Raw genomic sequence first — 20,005 nt, 5'->3', positions numbered from 1 at the left:
GATTGTCAGACTAGATAATAAAAGAAGATCTACTATATGCTGTTTACAAGAGACACAATTTAAATATAAAGAAGCAGATAGATTATAAGGATAAAGAAGGGGGAAAATATATCATGCAAAGACTAACAAAAGAAAATCAGTATAGCTATATTAATATCAGACAAAATAGACTCTAAGAAAAGAAATATGAGAAGAAGAAGGACAAAGATCCATTCAACAGAGCGACATAACAATCTTAAATTTTTGTGTACCTGTAAACATAGTTTCAAAATTTGTAAAGCATAATTGATAGAACTTAAATTCACTCTCATCATTGAAGATTTTAACACATAAGGAAGGAAATAAAGATAAGAAGAGAAATGAATAAAATAGAAAGCAGACATACAATAGAGACAATAATGCCAAATTTGTACTTTGAGAGGTTAATAAAATTGATAAGCTCAAATAAATCTGAATATTTTTAAGGTTATAAAAGAAAATGAATATGTAGCTAAAAGCCTTTCTACCAAAAAAAAAAAGAAATAAACAAACTTCAAGCCCAGATGGGTTGTGAATCCTTTCAAATATTTAAGGTAGAAATGATACCAATCTTTCACAAACTCTTTCATAAATAGAGGTGGGAATGCTCCCAACTCATTTTATGAGGCAGGCATACTCAGATACCAAAATCTGATAGGTATGTTACAAGAAAGGAAAATTACAGGCTAAGATCTGTCAGAAATATGGATGAAATAATCCTGAAATATATCATCTAACTAAGTCAGTGATATATTAAAAAGGTGATACATCATTACCAAATAGAGTTTATTCTAGGATTACAAGGACTTGAAAATCACTGTATTTGGTATGTTAACTTTCAGGAGGAAAATTATAAGGTGATCTCAATAGATACAGAGAAACTTTCATAAAATTCAACACCAATACATTAAAAAAAGAAAAAACAGAAAGAAACCTCTCAGCAACCTAATAGATAGGAACATCTTTCAGCTAACATCATGCTTAATGATAAAGTATAGGTCTCTCCTGAGATCACAAGCAAAATAAGGTTATCAACAATCACCACTAATATCCAGTATAGTATTGGAAGTCTTAACCAGTGCAGTAAGGCAAGAAAAAGAAATAATGTTTACAATAATTGGAAAATGAAAAGTAACAATACTGTATTATATACTTGAAAGTTGCTAAGACAATAAGTCTTAAAGTTCTCACTACAAAAAAGAAGTGGTAACTATGTGAGGTGATGGAGGTGTTTGCTAACGCTATGGTGGTAATCATTTCACAATATTTAAGTGTATCTAATCAACATGTTGTATACTTTAAACTTACAAATTGCTATATGTCAATTATATCTCAATAACCTTGGGGAAAAAAGAAGTAAAACTCTCTTTATGAGTATATAATGTGATTATGTACATGAAGAAATGAAAAGAATGTACAAACAAATTATTAGAGTTAATAAGTGAATTTATCAAGGTCACTGGGTATTGAGTCAATATAGAAAAACTAATTGTATTTGTATATACTAGTAACAAACAATTTGAAAATAAAGTTAAATATCATTTGCAATACTATCAAGGGAAAAAAATCAATTATCTTGTAATAGTTCTAACAAAGTTGTACAAGACCTCTAAATTAAAAGCTACGTATTATTGCTGAGAGCAAATATCTAAATAAATGGAGAGATATATTAAGTTTGAGGACTAACCATTAGCAATCCCATTTAACCAAGTGATGATAGAGGTCATGGAACTGTACACTTAAGATAAGTGTACTTTATTGACACCACTGTATGATATATGTCAATAAAAATAAAATAAAATTGGAGTTTGTTATTAGATATTGTTCCAAGCAGGTGGAAGTTACTTTAATTATTTCAGTGAGATTGGATTGAGAAAGAGAAAACGGCAGCAAAATTTGAAAAGTGATTGAAAAAAGAAAAAGACCAGAGAAGGGGATTTCTATGGGAAATAGGAGGTTTGGTGACCTGGGAATACAGTAGCTGCATCCTGGTGTGGATGATTGGGAAGTGCTGACATACATAGGAGCAGAGATAAGATCACATCCCAGTAACCAAGATAAATTTCTGTGAAAGACATTGCTTATGGCTGGGGACAGCTCAATCAAAATATCAACAGGTTTTTTTTTCCCTATCTGTTAAAAAATAAGTAAGTAGATAGTAAACCTAGACAGTAGATAGTAGATAGATAGATAGTAGATAGATGATAGATAGACGTAGAAGACCTTGTTAATGTCAGAGTAACTTTCAGAAATAAGCAGCTCCTTGAGTAAAGATGAGTAGAAGCAATGTTTTTGCTTCCTTGATAAACTGGCTTCATAAATCTTGGTAAAATTCCTTTCTATCATTTCTCAGTTTTCCCAGAGTTTATGTGGCTAGATGTGGGACTTGAGGTTTAGGATAAAAGAATCACTACTTTATTTGGTACTCTTTCAATCTACTCCCAATTGGCTTGCCAATGTTTATGTGATTCGAGTTTATCATGTTTCCATTTGACCGATTAATCTCAAGTATAATTTGATTGTTCTAGATGATTATTCTTCTGATGCAGTAAGAGTCACTCGGATTTCTCCTAAATATTGATTCACCTCTGGTAAAATCCATTAAGAAATGCAGGGTAGAGGAGAGAGCCAGGAACAATATGTGTGCCATAAGAGGAAGATAAGTAGAATCCCGACGTCTTGTAAATGTAAAGGTACTGGGAACAGGAGTGAGAGGATCAGAATCTCAACCCCATTATACGTGGCTCGTTGCAGTAAAGTGAGCTTTGCCACCTATTAGCTATGTGACCTCAGGACCTAACCTCTCTAAGTCTCAGTTTCCATCTCTGTACTTAGGGGTATTAATAACACACACCTGGAAGAATAGCTGTGAAGATTAAACAAGAAGTGCAAGGTGTTGAGCACAAAGGAAGTGCTCTGTCACTGTTAGCAATGGTCTGATAATAGGTTCATCCAAAGGAGGAGAGAGGTGACTCTTTCAGTTTTGAGTTGCAATACACTGAGTCTAGGATGGTAATGGAAACGGGCTGTGTTCCACAGGGTGAGGACCCCAGATCTGCCACCTATTAGTGGAGTTGAATAGCACAGAGGTTGTGCCCATCTTCACATAGACTTGAATTGTATTCTCTCTAAGCAGTAATGTTCCCTCACTTTTTTGTTCCCCACTAGAATTCTGTATTCCAGATAACAGGAGAGGTAACACAGCCTTAATTGTCTTTTTCTAGGACCAGAATACAGAGGAAGCAGCTTGGATTAGGAGTAACTGAAATATGCACACGCCTTTTGACAGAGGTTGTTCCCTAAGGGCACAATTTAGAGCCCTATTCAGGTCTGTCCGCAGAGCCTCTGTTCTTTATAGCCCACCCCATTGCCTTCTAGAAGCTCTCACTTCTATTTCTTGCTCCATCACTTGCCAGTTAATGTGATCTGGGTAAATGATTTAATTCACTGAACTTTAGATTCCTCATGTGAAAAATGTGGCTGGTTGTAAAACACAGTGGAAGTAGTCTGACGTCACAGTTAAAAGCTTGGGATATGGCGTGAGAAAACCAAGTTCAAATCATGCCTCTACCACTTAACCAGATATCTGACCTTGGGTAATCCACTTTACTTCTGATGACTCAATTTCCTCCTTCATAAATGGAAATAATAACATTAACTATTTTTCTAGGGTTGTTGTGAGAAACTAATGAGATAATGCATGCAAAGCATTTAACACAGTTCCTGAAACATTTTGAACACTCAGTATATGTTGAGAGTAAATATTAGCTTGGTTAATTTACAACAAAATTTCAGTGGATTAAAAGTGGCTAGTCCCATTGGACTCACTGTGAAATGATTTGACCACAGGCAATATTTAGAGCTAAATATTATTTGCCAAAACCATAAGTTGTGTTTCTGAAAGTGATTGATCCAATGGCTTAAATGGAATTTTTGCTTTTCCCACTGAGCACAAATTGTCAAAACTGAAGTCAAATGCAGGCCAAAAAGAAAACTGCTCACCTTTGTAATATGTGAATCTAGGAAAAAGGCTTTAAGATAAACACCAAACTAATTAAAAGATTAACAGATGTAGTAACTATATACACGAGCACACCCAAGCACACACACACACCGGTACAACCATCCTTCACTTGTGTAGGAGGTAAACAGTGTGACAGAGCATCCTCTGATGCTTACGTAATGTGACCTTTTATACGTTTACTTAGCTGAGCCTCAGTTTCCTCAGCTGTAAAATTGGTATCTGAGTAACTAGCTCATGGGGATTAAATGAGAACATACATGAAGTACTAGCACAGAAAGGGCATTTTAAAAAAATGTTTTTTCTTTCTTTCCTTTATAGGTAGTTCTCACAGCTGCCATCAGAGACAGAGCTAGGATTGGTCATATTCTTCAGGAAAGGAGAATTACAGGGCCCAGCTTCATCTAAGCATGGTTTCCTCACCAAATTCCCTTTTGGTGGGATCCTCTTAGTCTTAGGGAACCATCTCCTAGGGTCTCCTCCTGTCTTTGTTCTGGAATTTTTATTGCATCTGGAGCAGTAGCATTTATGAACCACTGGTCTTGTAAACAGGTCTTTTTCAGCTTTTGTAAATCGTCTTATTCTTATGTTCACCATTCATGTGTTTATCCATCTGAAATATCTGTTGCATACCCACCATGCAAAGACACAGTAGTGATTCAAATTTTTTGGAATGGGTATTTTGGGTTACTTTCATAACACTTTTACTTCCTCAAACCAGATTCTTACAGCTCAAAGTTATAAATTGATTTACTCAACCGAGATATCACATAAATAACTCTCAGTACTTCAATTTTCTTCTGTGGATGGCAATGCCAGCTTTTTGCTGTGACATGTTAGGCTTTTCCATGAGTGAGAATGTTCCAATAGCCTTAGAGTAAGTTATCTTTTTCTGTAGAGTCCTCAAACTTTTAGTCCTTTGAATCATGGCCAAGGAGATAATATCTCTGAGTCCTTTTATGATGCTAGAATTCATCATGTTTTATCTTCTTTTTTTAAAACAAGAATCACAGCACTGAGTTTCTATTTATTATTCACAATCTACCCTTTGCTGTCTTTATCTAGACATGCCAAATTGTGTTCTTTTATGTGTTAAATGGGAGGATATTCTTAAAATGCTCTCTTATCTCTAACTCTGCCATGTTTCAAAGTTCTTTTCTTTAATGTTAGGATAATATTGTCTCTAGGTAATGAATCACGTTAGTGTGGCTATTGTTCCTCAACCTTCTATTACTGGTTTAGTCACATGTAGTAATTTGTGTTAGTTATCACTAGTTGCCAAATGTTGTTAATTATAGTTTCCTGTATTTTTCCCTGCATTCATGCCATGAAGTGCCCTTTGAGTAAGGATAAAATGTCATGAGTACTTTCACTTTTGTTTACATTTGACAATAAGAACTAACTTTTCTGGACATTTACTTAGGTGTCATTTAATCCTCCCAAGAATCCTATGAAATAGACATTATCATGTATTGAAATAGTTATTATTATTAATAATATTTGTAAGTTATTATTTGTAGATCAAAGAAACTGAGTCTTGGCCCGGGGTGGGGGGGGGATAAGTTAGGAGTTTGGGATTAACATGCACACACTACTATTTACAAAATAGATAACCAACAAGGGAACTAAATAAATATTTTGTAATAACATATAAGGGAAAAGAATCTGAAAAAGAATAGATATATATATGTATAACTGAATCACTTTGCTGTACACCTGAAACTAACACAACATTGTAAATCAACTACACTTCAATAAATAAATAAATAATAAAAAATAAAAATCTTTGCCAACCCCCCCCAAAATAAAATAAAATAAAATGTAGACATGTTGACAAACTAGAAAAATAAAAAAGACACTGAGCCTTGAAGAAGTTTAAAATAGGGACTTCCCTGGTGACGCAGTGGATAAGTATCCGCCTGCCAATGCAGGGGACACGGGTTCGAGCCCTGGTCTGGGAAGATCCCACACGCCGCGGAGCAACTAAGCCCATGCGCCACAACTACTGAAGCCCATGCTTCGTAAGCCACCGCAGTGAGAAGCCCGTGCACTGCAACGAAGAGTAGCCTCCGCTGTCCGCCCGCTCGCCGCACCTAGAGAAAGCCTGCGCACAGCAATGAAGACCCAACACAGCCAAAAATAAATGAATAAATTTAAAAAAATTTTTGTTTAAAAAAAAAAGTTTAAAATAAGCACTGAAATAGTTTAACCTCTTAAATATTCCCCTTAAGGTTTTTTTTTTTTAAACATCTTTATTGGAGTATAATTGCTTTACAATGGTGTGTTAGTTCTTTCTGGAGTAAGTAAAGCCATTCCCTCTTTAGAAGTGTGAATCAAAATCCAGTGCCAAAGAGATGTACATAATGTCACACTCAGCTGTAGCCATGCTCATAAAGTCAGCCAGGACTACTAGAGAAAAAGTGCTATCACGTCGTCTTCCTGGAAGTAAAAGTGCAACTGAGGACCTTTGTTTGATGAGGCTAATGGCGAGAGAGCGCTGAAAGTACATCAAAAGGGAATGAGATGCATGGGCTGGCTAGCAGGGACAATTTCTAGAACGAAAATTTGCCCTACGTCAAAGGCATGGGGCAACATGGCAGGTTCTGTTAAGAGTTATTTGTGGAGCAAGAGCGTCACTAAACAGGAGGAACGTCTCAGGAATTGTTTGGTTCAAATTTCTCTTTTGGAAAAAAATAGATGAACACCTATTGTCTTTTTAAGATAGGCTACTCACTACCTGGCAGGGCTGCACCTTCGCTTGTTGGACAGCTGTGATGGTGTATTCATTTTCTATCACTGCATAACAAGTGGCTTAAAACAACACAAATTTATTGTCTCACGGTTTCCATGGGTTAAGTCTGGTTAGCTGGGTCCTCTGCTCAGCATCTCGCAAGACTAAAATCAGGTGTTGTCTGCACTGTGCTCCTTCTGGAGATCAAGGACTTCATTCAAGATTACATGGTTGAAAGATGTTTAAAAAAAAAAAAAACATTACATGGCTGTCGGCAGGATTCAGTGGCTTGTAGCTTTAGAACAGAGGTCTCCATTCTCTTGCTGGTTGTCAGCCAGAAGTTACTCTCAGTTCTCAGTTCTTAGAGACCACTCAGAGCTCCTTGCTACACTGAACCTTCCATCTTCAAAGATGCAATGGAAAACCTCCCTTGCATCAAATCTCTCTCATGCTTTAAATCTCTCTGACTTCAGGAAGGGCCCAGTTTCTTTTCTTGGCTCACCTGATTAGGTCAGACCCATTCAGATTCTCTCTCTCTTTTTTTTAATTGAAATTGAGTTGATTTACAAGATTGTGTTAGTTTCAGGTATACAGAAAAGTGATTCAGTTATTTGTTTTCAGATTATATTTAAGTTATTACAAGATACTGAGTATAATTCCCTGTGTTATACAGTGAATTCTTGTTGCTTATCTGTTTTATGTATAGTAGTTTATACCTGTTAATCCCATACTCCTAATTTGTCCTTCCCTCCCTCCTTCTCCCCTCTGGTAACCATAAGCTTGTTTTCTATGTCCATTTCTGTTTTGTATATAGATTCATTTCTATTATTTTTTTAGGATTCCACACATAAGTGATATCATATAATATTTGTATTTCTCTGTCTGACATTTCATTTAGTATATTCTCTAGGTCCATCCATGTTGCTGCAAGTGGCAATGTTTCATTCTTTTTCATGTCTGAGTAATACTGCATTGTGTGTATGTATGTGTATATATATGTATATATATATATATATATACTCAACCGAGATATCACATAAATAACTCTCAGTTATATATATATATATATATATATATATATATATATATATATATCATATCTTCCTAAGCCAGTCATCTGTTGACAGGCACTTGGGTTGTTTCCAGATCTTGGTGATTGTAAATACTGCTTCTGTGAATATTGAGGAGCATGTATTTTTTTTAATTAGAGTTTTCATCTTTTCCAGATATATGCCCAGGAGTGGGATTGCTGGATCATATGGTAACTCTATTCTTCATTTTTTAAGGAACCTCCATACTGTTTTCCACAGTGGCTGCACCAGTTTACATTTCCACTAACAGTTTAAGAGGGTTTCCTTTTCTCTACACCTTCTCCAGCATTTATTATTTGTAAATCCCTTTTTGCCACACAACATAACATAATCACAGGAATTAGAGCTCATCATACTTTTGGGTGCCACCCACACTCAACCAGAGGGGATAATACAAAGGCAAAGCTCATTGGAGGGGTGTCATGTTAAGATTCTGCCACCACAGGTGGTTAGGAAGTTCTTCCATAAGGAAAATAGATCAGGCTGGACTCTGTCAACCTCTACTCTGTTCTCCACATCAGCCGCTTAACTATTGGAAGACAACCACTGTGATATTGTTCTTTGGGGAACTATTTCCAATGTCTTTTAAACAGTTCTTACATAAATTATAGCAGGATTTATTTCCTCTATTCTGCAGAACAAACTCCAACAAGATATCCAAGGACTTTTTTTATAGTTATATCATACTGGCAACTAAAATCCAGCCATAACCAAATAAAGTACTTTTCCATGCATAGCTAAGCCCAAGTCATTGATCCCCTCACCTTGTATTCTTATAATAACTTAAGACAAAAACTCAATAATGAGGCCTGTTGCACTGCATCTTGCCAACTTCTCCCCTACAATCCAGCCTAGAGAACTTTTTTGTTTGTCCGCACAGCGCGGCACGCAGCATCTTAATTCCCCAACGAGGGATCGAACCCATGCCCCCTGCAGTGAAAGCATGGAGTCCTAACCACTGGACCGTCAAGAAAGTCCCTAGAGAACTTTTTGAATCTTGATTCTGTCATCTATAGTGTTCTCTCTCCCTCGTAGTGAGGTGTCAGTTGAAGATGAGATAAACTTGCCGTCACCCAATCTGTTAATATAAATGGTGACTAAACAGAGGAAAGAGACAATAAAGCTCACTTTTTAATTTTCAGTTTTAGTCCCTTGAGTTTTGTTTTGTTTTTCCTTTAATGGAAGATGAGGAATATGTGACGGTGTTTAAAATAATTCAGATGTTCAGAACTCCTGATTTTTCTTAACAACTCTTCACATACTGTTTTTGAAATGATAGACCTCAAACAGTTATCATTCCCCAAGTTTAATCAGAGGCAGGGGAAATATTCTCAGCATCAATTTCACTTATTTGTATTTCTGTAATTTTTAAAGCCACATGACAACTCTTGACTCCTTGCATGTAAATCTACCCTTCATATTTTCATAGCACTTTCCATGTTTCCTATGTGACCCTCGCAAACCCTGTGAATCAGAAGTGGTAATTGATGTCATTCTTAGGCAACTAACAAGATCCCAAAAGGTGTCCGCAGCCGCCCAGTCAGCAGTGGAACTTTGACTAAGATCTGCTGTCTTTTTGCCTTCTGGGGCTGCTCCACCCGTGACTTTGACACTAGTGTGGTGGGCATCTGTGCAGAGGGGAGCACCGATGGAATGGTTGGGCTTGGCAACCGATATGAATCACGCAGCACTTCTGTCTCAGGAGCAGAATCAAGACCATCTCCGGAAAGTAAATGCAGCAAGCATGGCCAGAGGGGACCCCGAAACAGAGGATGCTGTGCACATCCTGTGCCTCTGACATGCCTGGCTGCGGGGAGATATAATGCCTTTTTTCTCCCAGGAGAGTAATAATAATGCTAAAATGATACCAATCATTCATTGAAAACATCCCAGCCTTTCCTACGGTGGTTCCATGGAACAGTAGTCATGAGGGTATCTGCACGCCCTGCCCAACACACACAGGAAGGATTCCATGGATACATACATACATGTGAAATAGAGCACACTGTAATGCCCCTTTTGGAGATTCACAAAGAACCACAGTGTACTACAGGCTCTGAGAGGGCCTGCTGTTATTGGCTTGCCTGTTGCCCCTAGTATTTCTCAAACCTAACTGCTAGGGGGAAAAAGCAGACTTTTTATACAGTAAATACCTATTACGATATTGCACAACAGAAGATATTTTTGGAAAGTCTGTCTTACCTCATTTAATCCGCACCACAATTCTGAATGGTAGGTATTATTATCCTCATTTTACAAATAACTCAGAGACGTTAAATAACTTACCCAACAAGACCAGAATTTAAACCCAGGCCTGCCTGAGAACAAATTTCATTCCATTAGGTAGAAGCTATACAGCCCGAAGGCTCCAGGCTCATTGAGGGTCTGGGGCTGTGAAGGATGCTGTGGGCTGTTAGTGAGTCTGTGGGTCCTGAGAGGACCACAGGAGGAGACAAGAAAAGCTGACTGTGAATGGAGGGGCTGATGAAACGCGGGGCAGAAGAACGGAGACACTTTTAGGAAAAAGCCAGGTGAAGGAAAAAGAGACCACTGGAGCCAGGTGGGAGTGGGAGGGTGGGAGTGGGAGGGAGGAGGTTGGGAAGGACAGTCAAGGCCTGTACAGTGAGGGCATCTATCACATGGGCTGTTGTGAGGGTGACATGAAATATTGCTTGTCAAGCACTGAGCACGGTGCCGACACAGGAAGTACGAGCTGCTCCCCCCCAGGAGGAGCTGGGGGTGGCAGAGGACAGGAGATGATACAGCAAGGTTCAACTGCGGAGGCTCCTGCCATGCTTTCTGCTGTGCTGAGCTCAGCAAAACGACCGAAGCCTGCACATGCATCATCTCGCAGACCCTCACCACTGCGGAGACGGTTTCTACCTCATGCCCTCTCGCACATCAGAATGCTTGCTCCCTTGAACTGACGACTGCAAGGAGAAGTCAGATGCGGCCATGGGGAACCTTCAGGAAAGGAAGAGCAAGTGGGGAGAGGTCGTAAAACCACGGACTGACACCTTCCAAAGGCTGGGACTAGGCTAGGCCCAATTTGACTTTGGCCCAATGATTACCTAAAAAAAAAAAAAAAAGAAAAGAATTTTTTTTTCCGCAAAGTTTATAATAAGGCTATTTTACATAAGCATACAGATTTCTGGCTTCCTTTTCAAACTTGAAAGATCCGACAGCACTGGGCCTGTGACTTATAGGACAGCGATTGCCCCGAGGCAGGTGGCAAATTCCTCTCAGCTGTGCACCTGGGTCACCCCCTGTAACCTACCTGCCTCACCAAGTTTCCTGATACACCTGAGTACGTTTTGCATCTGTGCTCTCTGCCTAAGCTCTTGAGTAAGATTTATGGAGAGATCGACAGCCTGTCCCCCTCCCCAGGATGCCCTGACAATGAGGTAAGCCTAGCTGGGAGTCCTAACAGCGTTTTTTTTGGTGGATTTCTCTAGAACTGTTTGATCACCAGCAAAAAAGAAGAAAAGCGGCTCCTGATCTGATATTGAATCCTTTGATACTCATGCCCTCTCTATGGTTAAGAGACGGAAAACACGAGGCTCTAAACTTCACCAATGCAACACCTAGTTAGATAAAAATTAAGAGCAACCAGAGATTTTCATGAAGGCTCATCGACATGCTGAAAAAAAATTAGATCTGGCACAGAGTTGTTTGGTAGTGAACACAGGTGAGTAGGTTTAATTCTTTGCATCCCTTCAGTCCAAGGATTTTAGAACCCTGTCCCACTGTCAAGATCAGTGGGTTACAATAGTGTACGCCACCGATGTGAGCCACTTTTATAATTTCAATTTCCCAGCAGCCACTTTAAAGAAGTAAAAAAAAGCGAGTGAAATTAATTTTCACAGTATGTTTTATTTAACTCAAGCTATCCAAAACATTGTCATTTCAATGTATAACCAATGTAAAAATTATTAATGAGATATTTTACACATTGTTTTTATTAAGTCTTCAAAAGCCTCTGTGTATTTTACACTAGAGCACATTTCAGTTGGAACCAGCTACTTCTCTAAAACCACACGTGGCCAGTGGTTGCCTTATTGGACAGTGCAGGTATACATGAAGTCACTTATTTTCTGTACGTTCACAAATGCGGGTAGGTGGGGAGAGAGTGGGTATGGATTTCCCACGGATCTCACGGAGAACCAGAAAAACCAGGCACGAAACTGATACCTTTCTGATATATGAACCACGCCCTCTGGGTTCCTTTCCACCCTCCAGTGAGCCCTCTCTATTCCATCCCCCCTTTTTCTTCATCTCCCTTTCTCATGGCCTAGCTAGAGTGTGAACAGCATGGGGTGTGGAGGGGGAAGGAGTGAACTGGTTTCCCAGCCTGGCCCTTGGAGGCTGAGGATCTTGGGCAAGTTACTTAACCTCCCAAGTCTCAGATTTCTTGTCTATGAAATAGGATTAATTCCTTCCATGAGTTCTGAGGATCAAATAAAATAATAAATCTAAACTCCTCAGCACCAAAGAGCTATTGCAGGAGTTTTCAAGTTTTTCATCATTATTTTTCAAGATTTATCTGTGTTAAGTGGTAGGGGCAGTGGGAAAAAAGAATCGGAGAAATGAGAACTTTTTTTTTTAATGTGTGCTAAATCCCAGGTCACGCTCTATTCCTTCTTCAGTACTTGGTGCTTAGAATCTCTCCTGGCTCTTGTAAGGCATGATTCCAGCCCAAAGCACTCTGAGACTAAGTTATTCAGATATACTAAAGATAAAAGAATTTTTTTAGAAAAGTGTTTCAGTTTTTGCCTGAATTTGTCTAATTATATGGAGCCCCAGATGATAAGGAGGAACACCTCAATGAGTACCCTGTGGGAGTGTACACCGATGACTCTGCAAAATGACTGAGGGGAGCTTTGCGGGTCCAATCAATGCACATGAGGCTGGCAAGAATGCCATCATCTACTAGAGAATGGACTTGAGGATATGGGGAGGGGGAAGGGTGAGATGTGACAGGGTGAGAGAGTGTCATGGACATATATACATTACCAAATGTACAATAGATAGCTAGTGGGAAGCAGCCGCATAGCACAGGGAGATCAGCTCGGTGCTTTGTGACCACCTAGAGGGGTGGGATGGGGAGGGTGGGAGGGAGGGAGATGCAAGAGGGAAGAGATATGGGAACATATGTATATGTATAACTGATTCACTTTGTTATAAAGCAGAAACTAACACACCATTGTAAAGCAATTATACTTCAATAAAGATGTTTAAAAAAAAAAAAGAATGCCATCATCTAGAAGACACAACTTTCTCGCCCCTGCAGGTCCCCCACTATAAAGGTATGCCTTGTGGATCTCCAGGAGCCTTACCAGACTTAAACCTCTCCAGTTCCTAAAGCCAACATCACCCCAAGTAGCCCACAAGCTCAGGCACTTTGAGAAACTATAATAAAAAGAAGAGAAGACTCACCAGTTCATTCTCTTCTCCTGGGTTGAGCAAAGCCCGATGGTCCTTCCTACTTTCCTCCTCCATCTGAACTGGACCTCCCGGCTAATTCCTTGGGGAAATGTCAAAACCACTGGGGCTTCTGCAAACTCAGAACAATCACTACTTGTCATTGCTGTTCTCAGGCGCTTTTAAAATCTCTTAGCACATGCCTTACCTATAAGACTTACAAAGGAAAGAGAGGACATACTTTCCTCAGCCACAGGATTGGTCTGTTAATCTATCATTTCTTTTTTTTTTTAGCAGGCAATGATGCTTTTTTTTTTTAAATTTATATATTTTATTTTATTTATTTTATTTTTGGCTGCGTTGGGTCTTCATTGCTGTGCGCAGGTTTTTCTCTGGTTGCGGCAAGCAGGGGCTACTCTTTGCTGCTGTGCGCGGGGGCTTCTCATTGTGGTGGCTTCTCTTGTTGTGGAGCACGGGCTTCTAGGTGTGCGGGTTTCAGTAGTTGTGGCACATGGGCTCAGTAGTTGTGGCTCATGGGCTTAGTCGCTCCATGGCATGTGGGATCTTCCCGGACCAGGGCTCTCACCCGTGTCCCCTGCATTGGCAGGTGGATTCTTAACCACTGTGCCACCAGGGAAGCCCTATCCTTTTGTTTTTTTTAATTCTTAGTATTTATTTGCTGAACTAGATGGGAGTGCCTCCAGACTTAAGTTGTTGAACTAGGAAGATAAATAATTGCATGTCTGTCCATAAATATCTCAGCCAATGAATGGGATTGGCCACTTTGCCAAAAACCTGAGACAGAAGGGTTAACCAGTGAGAGATGACTGAAAACCTTATGGACTTTGGAAAAGTAGTGAGCATACTGGGGGTGACAATGAAAATTGAAGGAAGAGCTTTTGGTTCATGACGGGGAATGTAGGGATCACTTTGGAATTGGGAAAATCTGAATTCTAATCCCTGTTCTACTGATGACTCTGGACAAATCACTTAAAATCTGAAATTTAGGTTGCTAGTATATAACACGTCAACAATGAGCATAGAGTTGATATGAGGATCTAAGATGATGTTTGTAAAAGCCCAACTGTAGCATGTGTCACACTCAGTAAGAGATCATCATCTTCACACTAACCAAGAAGAAACAAGCTTTTTAAAAGTAAAGTACAATGATAATAATTTGATTCCTTTCCCTTTCCCTTTTTAGTTTAAAAAGTTTTCAGATAAGTAAAGTAGATGGAAGGAGGAAGATCTAGGAAGGCTAAATACTGGGGATGTCATCTAGATTCCAGCAGTTGTATAACCACCACTGAATCTGATATTTTTATCAAAAAAATAGGTGCACTGTGATCCATTCAGGAGTTGGTTAGTTTGTTCACAATAAAGACTTTTATCATATTATTATTGCCTCTTTATTGCATCTAGTCCTGATGTGGTAACATCAGGACACAATAACTGAACAAAACTCTTGCAGCTTTGGCCATGGAAGAAAATTCACTGAGAATGAATACTACTGGAGGATGATGCTTGACTCTTTCCACTGCCTGAAATAGTTGTTGGTTGCCTTGAGGGGAAACGAGTGCCCACCTTGAAGTTCAGGAGAGGTCAACGTGCTCTCTGGCTCAGGAGGAAGTGGCTGATGAGAATAAACAGACAATTACAGCTTTTCGTGACAGAGGGGCTACTGAGGTGCCCACATGATAGAAGAACATGCCATCACAAATGTTGCATTTGAAGTAGCACCAATCTAAAATAGAGCTCAGATATGGAGAAGAGTCCTCGATTTTAGTAAAACCTAGTGAAAGACTTGAGGGGCAGTCATCATTCACTTCTTACTGATCAGCTATTCACTCATTTTTTTTGCTAGAAGAAGCCATACTTTGTCTGGGCAGCATGACTTCAGATAAAAAGCCCCAAGGATGAGTCACGATGTGTCTTAGAGTGGGCATGTGACCCAGTTCTCAACAGTAAAATACACGGGAAAGAGCTGGGGACAGGAGTCTTCTGGGAAAGAATGCCCTATTGACAAAAGAGAGAGAACTTTTTCTTCCTTTACAAATATGTGAAGATGCAATGCTTAGAGCATGACAGCCATCTTTAGATCATGAGGAAGATGAAAATCACCATGTTAATGATGGTGGAGTAAAGGATAAAAGGGCTTAGATCCTGATGATCCCATTGAGCCACATGACTAACCTGGGACCACCTAGCTCTAGACACCTTGTTAAACATACAATTAAATGTTCTTAATAAAGCCACTGTTGTTTGTGGTTTCTGTTACAGCCCAAAGATACAAAATATAACACTCATATCAACTCCATTCAGCTTTTATTCAGCAATCATGCGTTAAACAACAGATATTCCACACATTGTGCTGAGCCCTTGGGAGTCAGTGATGAAAAGGAGAGAGCCACCACCCTGAGGGAGTTTACAGTTGCTTGGGAGAGACAGGCAAGTAAGCAGCCTCTTAAATAGGGAGGACATCAAACTCAGATTTAATGGGATAATAACAGCTTCCCAAAGGAAATAACACCTATGCTGACATCTCAAAGGTGAGCACATGTTAACCACATGGAAGGAATAGGGGATAGTGGTGGATGGTGAACACATTCTAGACCAGAGACCAGAAGAACAGAATGTGTGAAAAAGTTCAAGAGAGGTGAGAAAATATAGCTTATTTGGGGTATCAAGAGATATCAAAGTAAGGCTTGAGAACAGAGGGAATGAAGGGGAGTGTTGGGCAATGAGCATGTAATGTAAACAGAGGTGTACCCACCATGAAGAGCTTGTAAACCGAATCGAACTGGTTGATCTTGAAGTTCTGTAAGTACTGAAAACTTGCTTCAGCCACCAGAGGACATGCTCAGTATAGAAAATAATCATGTCTGCTTTAAACCCAACCTCCTGGAGGATCTGTAACAGATATTAAAGCTTAAAGAATCTACTGACGGATGCCCATAAGCAAGAGAGAGCTAGTCACACCTCAATGGCTTAGCCAGCCCTTGAAGGCCCATGAGAGGAAGAGCCATCTACTGTGTTTATGTAGTGAGGGGTGGTGGGTTGGAGTGTTGGGGTGGGAATGGTGGGGAAGCAGACCCAGCCTTGGTGAAAGGGGCTTCCTAGAAGCTGCTTAGCCATAGAGCTCAGGAGGTTGTAATTTAAGTTGACACTCTCCCAATCTTTTCCATCTGAAGAGGCCAGATTCCTGATTGCCTGTGACTGGAAGCAGAACATAGTGCATCCTGATGAACCCCAAAGGCAAACACCCTACTAATGAGAAGTTGTCAGCACCATATGCCATAAGGTAGGGTCCTCCAGAGACAGGAAGGGAGGAGCCAGATGAAAAACATGAAAGGAAAATAGAGTAAAGTTCTCACTTCACACAAGGACCTGAAGAACCGATAATACCCAGAAGCCAAGTCTTAGCTCTTTGAAGGATCTTTCTGTCCAGAGTGAAGCCAGAGGAAGTAAATGACTGAGAGGGTATCTCCCCGGACCATCCCTGACTCAAAATACAATTTCCAGAAAACAAAAAAGAACACAGATATGAAAAGAGGTTTGCTCAAAGCAACACAGCACAATACTGGCAGATCCAGAACACAGAGCCAGGTCTCTTGGTCCCAGTCCAGTTTATTTCAATCAGGAAATACTTCCGCCTTTCTTACTGTATTTTCTCTAAAACTCTGCTCTGATCCTGGAGAGGTGAAGAACATGGGGGAGTACATGGATTAGGGGAGGTGAGATGTCTCCACCTCTAGTCCATGAGACTTAGAAATGAAGAAGCAACAGGCATAGTGGAGTGTATTAGAACCGTGTGTCACACTCCTATGTGGCAGGGGCAAGGTTCCCTCTTCCCAATTCCTCATGACCTAGAGGGAAAGCTAGTGTGGATTTGGATGCCTTATCTAGATTTCTCTACTGACCACTGGAGCCTTACAGAAGCATCCCGTCTCACATACATTGTTGAAAATCTACACAGGAAAGAGCTGGGGACAGGAGTCTTCTGGAAAGAATGCCCTATGGGCAATACTGTTTAGTTAAGGTAAGCTGACTGCTATAACAACAGTGAACTATAACAATTTTCAGAGGTTTAACACAGCAGGAGCGTGGGTCTAAGTTTGTGGTGGTGGGAGGGCATTGGTGGAGCGATGGGGGTGGGGGGTGTCTCCTCCAAACAGGTATTCAGAAGCCTGAGTCCTTCCATTTTGTGTCTCTACCACCTTCAACAAGAGGCGTCCAAGGCTGCTCTGATTGTATGAAAGGGGGAATGTACGGGGAGAGTTAATGAAGGTTTCTATGGACTAGTCCTGCAAGAGGTACTCTGTACCTGTGCCAAAAGATTGGCTGGAACTCGGTCAGATGACCACACCTAACTGCCAAGTTGATTAGGAAATGTGGTCCGCCTGTATGCCAGATAGAGGAAATAAACTGGGTGGTATCTAGCAGTCTCTCCCACACAGAACCTGTGATGATCCCAGTGAGGGGCAACGGGGTAGATCAGATCGGATGCTTTTCCTCAGAAGACTCTGATGAAAGAGGCAAAACCATGCAGAGGTGACTGAAATACAAGGAAGAAGTGAGGGTGGCCTGGGTTATTGCAGACTAAGGAAGAGCATATGTGAGAGACCCTATTATTATTATATTACATCATAGGCCGCTCCACACCCTATAATCCTCCACGAAATAGATTGACAACACAAGTAAACAAATAAAATTCACAGCTGCTGTGGAGAGACATAAGGTTAGAAATGGGACTAGGCAATGTCAGTGGGGGTCTGGAGTGAGGGGGTGGGAAACAGAAGGAGATGTGAAGTTGCATTTTAAATAAGTTGGGCAGGGAAGGTACTACTGACAAGGTACTATTAGAGTTAAGGCTTACGGCTATCTGGGCCAAGAGGGTTCTGGGTAAAGGGAATATCAGGTGTCCAAATGCTGAAGTTGGGGGGCAGGAAGGAAGTCAGTGTGCCCAAACCTGTGTATGCAAGGGGCAAACCACAGGACTGTAAGTAGAGAGGCAGTGCTAGGGGCCTGGCATATTTGGCACCTAGAGCAGGTAGTTTTTTTTAATTGAAGTATAGTTGCTGTACAATATTATATGTTATAGGTGTACAATATAGTGATTCACAATTTTTAAAGGTTATACTCCATTTATAGTTATTATAAAATATTTACTCTATTCCTCATGTTGTACAGTATATCCTTGTAGCCTCTTTTATATGTAATAGTTTGTACCTCCCACTTCCCCACTTCCCTCTCCCCACTGGTAACCACTAGTTTGTTCTCTATATCTGTGAGTCTGTTTCTTTTCAGTCTTATTCACTGGTTTGTTACATTTTTTTAGATTCCACATGTAAGTGTTATCATACGGTATTTGTCTTTCCCTGTCCAGCAGATCATTCTTTATGCCTCCTCCTCTATATGATGAATGATTTTCAATTTGTGAAGTGAAATGAGAACAACAAATAGAAAATAAACATAGATGCCAAAATGATCTTTTATTGGATTTTGTATGTATAATTACACCAGTAAAGAGTTTTTAAAAGTAAAAAATAAATATTACTGTGCATGAGGAAAGAAGTAATGGATTAATACTTTAAATTTTTATTATTTTTACAAAAGAAAAAAATTTATACATTGTAATTAATAGTAATATTGTGGTAACCAATACATGAATTAATAAAATGAAAACTCCTGCAAAAGGTAAAATTTGGGCAATTATCAAATTGTTCTATGTGATGTAAAATTTTATTTTCTTGACCCATTCTTTTTTTTTTTAACATCTTTATTGGAGTATAATTGCTTTACAATGGTGTGTTAGTTTCTGCTGTATAACAAAGTGAATCAGCTATACATATACACATATCCCCATATCTCCTCCCTCTTGCGTCTCCCTCCTACCCTCCCTATCCCACCCCTCGAGGTGAACACAAAGCACCGAGCTGATCTCCTTGTGCTATGAGGCTGCTTCCCACTAGCTAGCTATTTGACCCATTCTTTAATTTTAAAACAAACAATTGAAACTTTGAAAAGAAAAATAAATTTTGATTTTGAAGATATTATTCAAATTCAGTAAAACATTTCAAGTATGAACTAAAATTTGCACTTACCAAGCACAAGTATTTCAATTTGCAATGTACACTCTGTTTTACTCTTTTTGAAGAAGAACCTAGGAAGAAAAAACTAGATAAGTAAATGAAAGCCAGAAGATGGAAATCTGAACTCTCTAGCTACAAGTTAGATTTTACATGGTTGGCAAAAGGCGTCCCTTGGAGTTGTAATCGTAGCTCATCAACCTCTTCAGCTTCTCTCAATTCATTTCTGCCCACACGTATGAAAAGGTGACATATGCAAAGCACTGTTCTAGGCCCTAAGATGAGAATCTAGTGATGAATGAGGCTGGAACCCTGCCCTTGAGCTCAATCTATCGGAGCCATGGTGTGGAATCGAATTGCTCTGTATTCTCTACTTCCCTCTGGCTGTTCTTAAGACCAATATCCCAGAAAGGCATCGACAAGCTCACCTCTCATGGACAGGCTCAAGTTTAGCTTGTCACTGATGTGTAAAGCATTCATTGCTTAGCTGGAGCCTTTGAGGTATCTTCCTCCTATAGAAACTGAGTGGTTCAGAATCTATTGGCAGAAGTTATGACTTTTGAAAGTGACTGATTGTTGGCATATCTGAACTTGTAGCAGAACAAGGCAGCCCAGGGACTTCTGATTATAGTAT

The 20,005-nt window shown here is 39.7% G+C and overlaps 1 protein-coding gene across 1 annotated transcript in view; it reads right to left on the bottom strand.

Annotated features, from left to right (window-relative positions):
* The window catches only part of ATP13A5 (ATPase 13A5), a 147,484-nt gene that overhangs the window by 107,596 nt on the left and 19,883 nt on the right, over positions 1–20,005 (bottom strand). The window contains 1 exon segment of the mRNA XM_061192742.1: positions 19,525–19,597. Coding sequence (XP_061048725.1) covers positions 19,525–19,597 — 73 coding nt within the window.

Source organism: Eubalaena glacialis, chromosome 6 (assembly GCF_028564815.1).
Source record: "Eubalaena glacialis isolate mEubGla1 chromosome 6, mEubGla1.1.hap2.+ XY, whole genome shotgun sequence".
Taxonomy (NCBI): domain Eukaryota; kingdom Metazoa; phylum Chordata; class Mammalia; order Artiodactyla; family Balaenidae; genus Eubalaena; species Eubalaena glacialis.
The sequence above is the reverse complement of the archived record's forward strand: the minus strand, read 5'-3'. Positions and strand labels throughout refer to the sequence as shown.